Source organism: Haplochromis burtoni, unplaced genomic scaffold, assembly GCF_018398535.1.
Source record: "Haplochromis burtoni strain Fernald_Lab_line unplaced genomic scaffold, NCSU_Asbu1 Contig_359, whole genome shotgun sequence".
Classification (NCBI taxonomy): Eukaryota; Metazoa; Chordata; class Actinopteri; order Cichliformes; family Cichlidae; genus Haplochromis; species Haplochromis burtoni.
The window spans coordinates 1-9,908 of record NW_024582720.1 but is presented as its reverse complement, the minus strand read 5'-3'; the positions used below and the strand labels follow the sequence as shown (position 1 = coordinate 9,908).

Genomic DNA, 9,908 nt, shown 5'->3' with positions numbered 1-9,908 from the left:
ATCAGACCAGAGCTCCCAGTTACTGCAGCTCAGCTTTTACCTACACAGGTGTGTGTGTGTGTGTGTGTGTGTGTGTGTGTGTGTGTGTGTGTGTGTGTGTGTGTGTGTGTGTGCGCGCGTGTGTGTGCGCAGGTGGCAGAGAGAGCGCTGTATTACTGGAACAACGAGTACATCATGAGTCTGATCAGCGACAACGCCGCCAAGATCCTCCCCATCATGTTCCCTGCACTCTACAAGAACTCCAAGAGCCACTGGAACAAGTAACGCACACACACGAACCACTGATCAGCTCCGCCCACATCTTTGTTAGCCAGTCAGCGGTGTCCTGACAAAGACAGCAGGAGCGCTGATGTAACGAGTGTTCAGATCAATAATGAGCCAATGAGAGCTGAGCTTTGGAGGGCTAGGTTGAGGACGTGAGCGCAGGAAGCTGCTTGAGGCGCCCACGCTCGTTTTCTGTCCTGTGAGATCAATGATGTCCTGCAGGGTCCTCAGGAGTGACATCACAGGTGTGGCATCACTGGAATGTGTGTGGTTTTCTCATACAGTCGTAAAAATAAGTTGATGAGCACATTTCAGTGGTGAAGCGAGCCTTTCATTTAAAACAGGAACTGGCCAAAACACTCCCTCTGACCCCGCCCACAGAGTTCAGTGTGACGATGAGGCCATCACAGTCCCGCCTCCGTCACAGACGTTACAAATGAATAAAACATAAATGAAACAAAGAGTCTCGCTGCAGCTCACACTGTTTCCACACTGATCTTCCTCCTCCTCCTCCTCAGGACAATCCACGGCCTGATCTACAACGCCCTGAAGCTCTTCATGGAGATGAACCAGAAGCTGTTTGACGACTGCACGCAGCAGTACAAGGCCGAGAAACAAAAGTACGACTCTGGGATTCACACAGCTTTCTGCCCCTCTTCCTCTGCTCCTCTTTCTCACTGTGTGCGTCTCCTGCAGGGAGAAGTACAAGCTGAAGGAGCGGGAGGAGGTTTGGCACAGGATCGAGGAGCTGGCTCGGCAGAACCCTCAGGTACAGCAAACACAGGGACGTGAAACGCTGCACACTGAGCCCTGCAGATGTGACTGACGCTGGCTTTAAGAAACAACTGCTAACGTTTCTGTCAGCGTGACGTCATGTGATTGGTTAGCTAACTATTTACAGGACGATACCTGGGAGGAAACTACCCGTCAGTGTGAGGGGAGCACTTTGTGCTGCAGCAGTGAGTTCATGTTAAACCAGGACACACTGTGTGTCTGTAGCAGGAGGTGGCTGTTCACTGATTTCCCTCTGTGGACGATTTCTGTTTGATCGATCTGCAGATTAATCAGCTCTGTCCCCAGAGTCTCTAGATGAAATGTGGGTCAGAGGTCATCGGGATTCCTCCCCTATTAACGTTTTGTGTCTCTCTTTACTTTCAGAGCAGTAAGCTCCACCCCCTACGCCCAGGACTCCACCCACAAGAAGAGGTCAGCTCCCAGTGTCTAATTAATGTGTGTATGTGACGATCCATGAGGATCAGGGCAACCTGTAACGTGTGTGTGTGTGTGTTTGCGCAGTACATGGTGTACAGTAACAGCAGCGTTGCTGTGTACTCAATGGAGACAGAGACGCCAACAGCTGAAGACATCCAGCTGCTGAAGAAGACTGTGGAGAGCGAGGCATCACAGGTAGCATGCACACACACAAAGACACAGTGATCTCACTCACGTCCTCGCAGACAAAATGCTTTAATATTCTGGTGTGACATTTTCTCTGTGACTTCCTGTTTGATGTGACGACAGTTTGATTCCAAACTCTTAGTTATAATTGCATCAATAAGTATTGTTAATTAAAAAATTAGATGAATATGAATATTATGAAACTTATTGTTAAAGATTTCCTGTAATTTTACATTTTAATGTTTGAATCAGTGCAAAAAAATCATTTTTAGAATTCGTTTCTCAGCAATTGTCTGACATTTTACTTTAAATATGAGAAGAAAAACATTTAAATCCCAGAGAATATTTTTATTGGTACATTTGTTTTTATTTAGAAACACATTTAAATTTACTTGAATTTTATTTTGAAAAATTCAAAAAATTAGTAATTTCTAAATTTAACGCCGACCAAGATTAATATTGGTTCAGTTTCAGAGAGTGTGTGAAATATTTTTAATCACTGAATCTTTGTGCGTGTGTGTGTGTGCATGCAGGGTCTGAAGGATCTAAAGAAGGATAAGGTCCTGATGAGGAGGAAGTCGGAGCTGCCGCAGGACGTCTACACCATCAAAGCTCTGGAGGCTCACAAGCGAGCTGAAGAGTACCTGACGGCCAATCAGGAGGCTCTCTGACCAGAGGAGGCGGCCCCTCCTAATCCAGACTCCGCCCCCTTGCGTCCGTCTCCGTGGGGAGGAAGTTGATGCCGTCGTGGAGAGCCTGGTCCCGGGTCAGACTAGGGCGGAGCTGACACCGCCGTGTTCACCCAAAAAATAAAATAAAATAAAAATAAATAAAAAAATAAGAACGGCTCAGCTCTGCCCCCTGGTGGCCGACCACACGTAGGACACTGTAGAAGCTCCGTCCGTCCACCTGCTGTTTAAACTGTGTCAGCGGTCCACCGTGATTGGACATCAGCTTCATGTTGCACTAACACTCCCACGCCTCCACCCACGCTTTAACTCCTGCTGCTGTTTGTTCTGAACCCACATCAGGCACACCAACGCATCGCCGGCAGCCCGTCCTGCCCCAGGACGCCACGCTGCGTGATCTGCAGCTGCTGTCTCTGCATTTGCTTTCTGCCCACACGCCTCACCATTACTTTTACAATCGTCTTTGAATGCTTCATCCAGCGAGCCAGCAGCAGGTCAGCTGGTTCCTGTTTTTTAGTGATCAGAACCTTAGCAGGTTCAGGACAGCAGAACAGCGATGATCGCAAACGCGCTAACAAATAAAAGTCGGCCGAAACGATCAACTAAAGTTTTTCAGAATAAGAGCATTAGCTGTAACATCTGTACGCTTTAAACTAAATGCTTTTCATTTTCTATTTTTCAGAATAAAAGCATCAGCTGTATCATCTTCACAGTTCAACAAAAAGGAATCAGCTACAGCATTCTGACATTTCAGAATAAAAGCATGAACCGTGACAAGGCGGAGTTTTTTGTGTAGAGCCCCTTCCTCAAAAGGGGGGGGAATTTTGACCTAGTGTTTCCGTGGAAACGAGAAGTAGACGCAGAGTGGTCTGGGCTTCGCAGTGCTGCTGCAGCTCCTCACTTCTGTCCCATTGCACCTGAACGCAGCGCTGATGCGTTCACTGACCCGCTTAGTTCTCCAACAGCGGCTTCACAGCTCCGCCCCTGAACCCTAGCTCTGCCAATCGACTGCTAGTCTGTACGTCTGGCAGACTGAAGCGGGCCGATGATGATGATGATGTGGAAGACGCAGTGAATGTAAACATCCTATCAGGACCCCCCCAACACACACACACTGTGTATCTTTTTTTTTAGTCCAGCTGAGGTCGCCTCGCCTCAAGTGTTAGCCAGCAGCTCCTCGGGTTAAAGGTCAAACGCTTCTGATTATTGATCAGTTATTGATTGACTGCACTGGTGCCAGATGGGAGGGCCCTTAAAGAGGACACAGGAGGAAAGGTTAACGACGCCGTCATCATGTAAAAGAACAGCAACTTCATTTTGATTTTTTTTTTTCACATTTTAGTTTTAAATTTGTAACTTTTTAAAATCTAATTTTCACCTTTTTTTTATTACATGTTTTGCTTCTTTATAAAATAATTTTTTTGTGTGTGTGTTTTTTCTGTCAGCGGAGTCGGAGCCTTATTGGCTGCTGAGGTCACACGATCCATCCTTTATTCTTCACGGCGTAAACTTAATTCGTTTCAGTTTTGATGCTCGTAATAAAAGCAGATTTGGAACAATGCGATTGGCTCGTTTTCAGCTTCCTGTTTGGCGTCGCTGACATGAAGTCAGTTGTATGAATTTAGCACTTCATTGGCCAAACATTTTGCACGCTGTGACACGTCCACCTCGCCGTTCATGTGCTTTTGTTTAACAGTTTGAAACATGAGGAACAAAAGAAAAAAGGCCTCCGTGGAGATGGGCGGTTCTGTCTTTTCTGTAACTATCCCACGTACGGACTTGTGGCCACGCTGACATACTTTCTAGTCTTTGTTCTTGTGGGCCTGTTTCATTTGTTGTCGCTCGTGCACTTCTTCCTGCTGCCGTGTTGGTGTGTCCTCTACAGATCCAGCTGTCAGTCAGAGTCGGAGACCCCTCCGCCTATCAGTCATTCGCTGCTGGAGTGAAAGTTTCCGTTTCCAGGCTGAACCAAACTTTCCCACACTCAGTCTAAGTTATATTTTTGTTTTTTGTGAGAGCTGAAAAAATGTTTTTGAATCCGCTGCTGAACCAAACCTTTAGCACAAACAGCTGTTTGTTTTTTCCCTCCAGCAGTGACTGACAGGTGGAGCGGGGTTGTGTGACGGCGTGCTGTCCACTCGGGCCGTGACAGTGAGACATTGCTTCCTGTCATCGTGTACAGATGTTTAATGAGGTCGAGCATCACATGGTATGAAAGTCTGATTTTGTACAGATGTTCATGTATGTACAGCAGAAATAAACTGAAGTACAGTCAACCTGCCCACTGCGTGTTTCTTTCAAAACGCAGACACACAAGTGAACTACAAAAATCTACAAAGATGGCGGTCTCACCTGTCTCACAGCAACACTCAAACATCTCTTTGAAGACAAAACTGATTTTCTCTCAGCAGCGTCCCTGAACTAAACTCAAGCTGTGTCCCAATTCAGGGTCTGCACGCTTGAAGTACGCATTTCAAGTGCGGTTACGTCACCGCCACGCGACGACGGCTGTCCCAATTCGAAGTGTGCTTCAAATGCATACTCCAAATGCGCCGTCGATTTCCCCAAATATCAAGCGTGGTCCGGTGCACGCTTCGTGGTCCCATATATCCCACAATTCATAGCGCGGCGGTGGGTGTGGATAATTTTGCCGCAAAATACGGCAGAAGGGAGCGGCCGAAGAGGTTTTTTTTTTTTCCAAACTTTATTGAAATTATAAAGCGAACAGTCAGTCATTCCAGTTCAGTTTGTACAGTAGACATACAAGGCAAATAAGAGTAACAATATACAGTACAATGAAATAAGAAGGATAAATAAATAAAGGATAAAAAAAAAAAAAAAGGGGGAATGTGACAGACTTCATAACAACTTTGTATTGAAAGTTGTGACAGCTCATTCGTTAAACATTTCTGAATGAATTTCAATCAATGATAAACCTTTTTTATTGGAAGTTAATTTAAGAGAGTTTAAGTAATATTCAATTTCAATCAAAAACAAATTAAATGATGGGGTTGAGTTTTGAAATTTACATTTATGTATGATGGAATTTCCCTAATAAGACAGTAACACAACAACTTACACTGATAAGCACTCACTCATCCCCCTCCCTTTCCAACGCCTTCGATGCTTGTGCCCTACCGGGGATGATAGCAGTCAACTGGACCAGCACAGATGCTGCAGGACCGGATGCGCTGTCTACGCCGGCTCTCTCTTACCCTTTACCCGCCCCTGTTGCTTGTCTCGTGTTTCTATGGTGTATTGATAATCATGTGCTTTTGTGCTGAGGTGTTTTTTCTTTTATCAAACTGTTCTCCCACTAGGAGCTCAGTCTGAGTGGAGTTTTTTTTTTCTCCTCCTCTTACCTCTGTAATGTATTTTCGTTGTTTTTTCCTATCAGCCTACCTTCTGACATGTCTGCCCAATGTGATGTTTGTGTAAGTTGGTCAGAAGGTTCCTTTGTGAGTGCGCATGCGCCATTAGCGTGCTGCCTGCTGTAACCCCTAATTTCCCTCGGGATGAATAAAGTATTCTGATTCTGATTCTGATGTATATGTATGTATGTATGTGTATGTATGTATGTGTGTGTATGTATGTGTGTTTTGTGTGTGTATATATGTGTGTGTATATATGTGTGTGTATATATGTGTATATGTTTGTATGTATGTATGTGTATGTATGTATGTGTATGTATGTAGTGTTGTATGTATGTGTATGTATGTATGTGTATGTATGTATGTGTATGTATGTATATATCATAATAATCTGACAATACTATAATATTGGCCATATTATATTTACATTGCCACAGTGACTTTAGTCTCATGAACAACATTAACTAATTGTTATTTACTAACTAATCTTAAATGACTGTTCAGCACAGAAATGAAGCCCAACAATCATGTTTACAGTCCTGTGGTCTCAGCCTCAGATACTCAGCTAATCAAAGTGATGTCATGACAAAAATGAATGACCAACAAAACATTTTTCTCCTTCATTTCTGTCAAACAAAGCTGTATGTAACGTGTCTCGCGGTTAGTATTATGGTTGCTAGGCAACCTGAACAGCGCGACGAAGCGTATACCGTCCCATTTCACAAGCCTCTCACTTCCGCACTTCTCGTACTTATAGTACTAGTACGTAGTACGCGTAGTGCGCGTACTTCAAGCGTGCAGATCCTTAATTGGGACACAGCTTCAGTCTGATTAACTCGTCCATCTAAACAACCTGAACTGCTTGGTGGGGCGGAGCCTGTTCATTGTTGACATCTGATTGGATGTAAACCCACGACTGCTCCCCATCACGCGCTCAGACTCAAGCTGGAGGGAGTGTTTCAAATGACCCCAAAACTCTGCAGATGGCGCTGTGATTATTCCACAGGTGCAAAAATCCAACCACTTCCTGTCCCAGCTGCTGCTCACAGGAACCTTCCTGTGCTGCATTCAAGCTTCCGTTGATGTTCTCGGACGCACTGACCCTCAGAAACATCCTGTTCACAGCTGGAATAAAACCAGATGAGGACCTCAGGTTGGTGCACAAACAGTTTGGGGACCGATGCTTTTTCACAATAAAACACTGATGCAAACATTGAAGTCAGACTTTATTTGATCTTCCACTTGAGTTTAAAAACAAGCGACAACAAAAAAAATGTTCCAGTGAAACTACATTTACACTGTGCACCGGTGTGACGCTTTTATTTGGAAAGGGAAAGAAAGGACGGTGTTTTCACACAGGTGCAAAATAAGTCAGGCATGAGTTATCAAACAGTGATCAATAACTGATATTTTACCACCAATCAGCAGATCCGATCAATAACTGATTTATATATCTGTATGATTTTAAAGTTAGAAAACGATATTGTCAGTTACATATCTAACTTTTTATCCAGTGATAAACAAACACCAGAACAATCACTCACTGAAACTGTTAATTGATTATTCATAATTACCATATTGATCACCTGGAATCTTTATGGGCTTCAATAAATTACACTTTTCTGGAGAAACAAAGCACTGTATTTATCTGTGGGCCCTGAAGTGGTCATAATGAGCTACAGGTGAGCTCAGCTCAGGTGTCCAATGTCACCTGGGGGCTCCCGAAGTGGTTGTGCTGTGCTCAGTCCATTAATCTGTAGGAATGGCCGCGATGCGTTCAGGGTCCCCCGGTGATGGTGATGTCTATGTGGTGCATTCAAGGACAGTCAGAGTTCAGAGTTGATGTAGTTCTTGTGGTGCGTTCAGGGCCCGGGGAGGTTTGCGCAGGGCGGCGGCGCTCTGTCGGCTTTGCAGCGTGTCACGCACCATGTCCTTCCACTGGTCGTCTGAGATCTCCCGCGCCCACGGCGGCACACCCAAAGATGGCAGCGCCACGGCCGCCATCGTCCTCTTCACCAGCTCGACGTGATCTGCGGGTTACAGGAAGTGATGTCAGTGTTTATTCTGAGTCACCGAACAGGTGTCACAGGTGTGTGTCTCACCTGCGTCCATGGGGATGGAGGCACGGCTCCTCTCAGAAGCTGCTCCTTCGGGGTCCTCTTCCTCGTCGCTGTCAGGAGGCGGAGCTTCGGGGAGGTGCAGCCCCAACACCTGTGGAAAGACGTGCAGGTAAGCTGAGTGCCAGGGGAGACGTGGCTCACCTGTCGCGGGGCAGATCTCACCTCTATCCGCTGCTGCACCTGCTGGAGCTGCTCAGAGTGGGAGGCCGTCTCCCCCGTCTCCTCCCCCCGCTTCTCCTCGTCATCCTCTGGCTGTTCGCCACCGTTCACACCGTCGGGCTCCTGGTTCAGAGGCTGGTAGTAGTACCCTCCCCCACTGCCATCTTCCTCGTCTTCCTCCTCCTCGCCATCCAGCTCCATCTCCCCCACTGCCTCCTCCTCCCCCCCACCCCACATGGCACCCGGCGGCAGCGTTCCGTCCGTCGGTCGCTCGTCCTCTCCCAGCTCGTCCTCGGAGCTCGGTAAGACGCGCTCTGGTCCCATTGCAGAACTGCACACTTCCATCCACAGACACACCTGATGACAGGAAACAGGTCATGTGACTGCCCAACCTAATGTGACATTATCATGCTGCTCACACGCACAGATGCTAACAATTAGCAATCATGATCATGACAGGGAGTGTTTACAACATTAACCAATGAAACGAGTTCTCAGGAAAACAGCCAATCGAATGCCTCCTTCAGTATGAGCACGCTCAGAACCTTCACACTGATAACCAATTTTTTTTTTCATTCAAACCTTTATTTAAACATCAGTACAATACAAAATAGAATTAAACAGTACCACATTGATGGTGTTGTACTTACAAAAACATTGCATACCGTAGCCAAACAAAAGAAACAATATTCAGAACCTACAATATAAATATGCTAGGGGGAAAGTAACTGATCAAGCCAAAGAATAAAGTGACTGAAAGATCTTGATTTTTTTCACAAACACCAATAGTTTTTATAGCTTTTGGGTTAGTGGAGTTCTTAACTGAATTAAGATACTGTACAAGTTCAAAGGAGAATACATAAAAAGAGGGATGTCTTCCTAAACATTTGGACTTGTGAATATGAAATTTAGCCATTAAAATTAACAAGTTAATCATATATCTGTTATCAAAGTTGAATTGTCTTTGGTTTTCACACTGATAACCACTGTCCTGACACCTGCCACCATACAGTAATCAGAGTACTCTCACTGTAGTAATCAGAGTATTTTAGGACCTGCTAAAGTGCAGATGAAACAGAATTATTAATGCAGCATTTTTCCTTCTCATTTTATTTATTTTTATTATTTCATATTTATATATCTCCTTAACAGAGCGAGATTTTTAGCATGAATTACTTTAGGGTCAGTGTGATGACCCCTGAAAACCTTACTTCCGGCGCCCCCCGTGTGTGGCAGCCTGTTACAGCAGCTCCGCTCATTCTGAGCTTCTTTCTTATCTCCTCTTTACTTTCTCGTAATTTTTTGTAACTAAAGTTTTAGCAATTAGATTCTGCAATCATGGACTACCGTTTTGTGCTAGTCTTGGTTGTCTTTCTCTCTTTTTTTCCACCTCTTTCAGCCGTGTTTGGGGACCCAGCGCATGGATCCTTTGTTTACAGTAGGGATCAGCTGTTAGCGCTGCATCGCGCAGTGGTGCTGGCATGACACTGGCAATGTAACAAATTATTTGAATGTTTGTAATTCTTTGTATTACACCCCCTGGCATATGTTAATTTTGTTCTGATTGTATACATGTTCTGTATACTGTTTCTTAATAAAGTTGTTTTTTTTTTATACAAAAAAAAAAAAAAAAGAAACTGGCAATGTAGCATCATGATGCTAACGGAGTCCTGGCTAACACCGCTAACTCCGGACACGAGCGTGACTAGAGCAGGGCGATATGGCCAAAAATATTTATCACGATATATATTTGAAAATTTGCGATAACGATATAACTGACGATATAATTGATGCGAGACAAAATACAACTTCACAACATTACTAGCGCAAAAGGACAACCTTCCATTTATTTTCACTTAAACAAGAAGCTGGTTTTTATGTACATTAAAGCTTTATAAAAATGTAAC

The 9,908-nt window shown here is 44.7% G+C and overlaps 2 protein-coding genes across 2 annotated transcripts in view; one reads left to right on the top strand and one right to left on the bottom strand.

Annotated features, from left to right (window-relative positions):
* The window catches only part of LOC102310304 (protein phosphatase 2, regulatory subunit B', delta), a gene marked incomplete in the record, with an annotated part of 34,121 nt that extends 29,494 nt beyond the window's left edge, over nucleotides 1-4,627 (top strand). The window contains 6 exon segments of the mRNA XM_005943031.3: nucleotides 133-260; nucleotides 783-884; nucleotides 961-1,033; nucleotides 1,423-1,470; nucleotides 1,561-1,671; nucleotides 2,196-4,627. Of these exon segments, the coding sequence (XP_005943093.3) occupies nucleotides 133-260; nucleotides 783-884; nucleotides 961-1,033; nucleotides 1,423-1,470; nucleotides 1,561-1,671; nucleotides 2,196-2,333 (600 nt within the window).
* Nucleotides 4,628-6,931: 2,304 nt separating this feature from the next.
* Nucleotides 6,932-9,599, bottom strand: mea1 (male-enhanced antigen 1). The gene is made up of 3 exons (XM_005943032.3): nucleotides 8,005-9,599; nucleotides 7,825-7,933; nucleotides 6,932-7,752 (listed from the first exon to the last, which is right to left on the bottom strand). The coding sequence occupies exons 1-3, from the start codon at nucleotides 8,344-8,346 to the stop codon at nucleotides 7,556-7,558; spliced, it is 648 nt and encodes a 215-aa protein (XP_005943094.1). The 5' UTR covers nucleotides 8,347-9,599; the 3' UTR covers nucleotides 6,932-7,555.
* Between the last annotated feature and the right edge of the window lie 309 nt (nucleotides 9,600-9,908).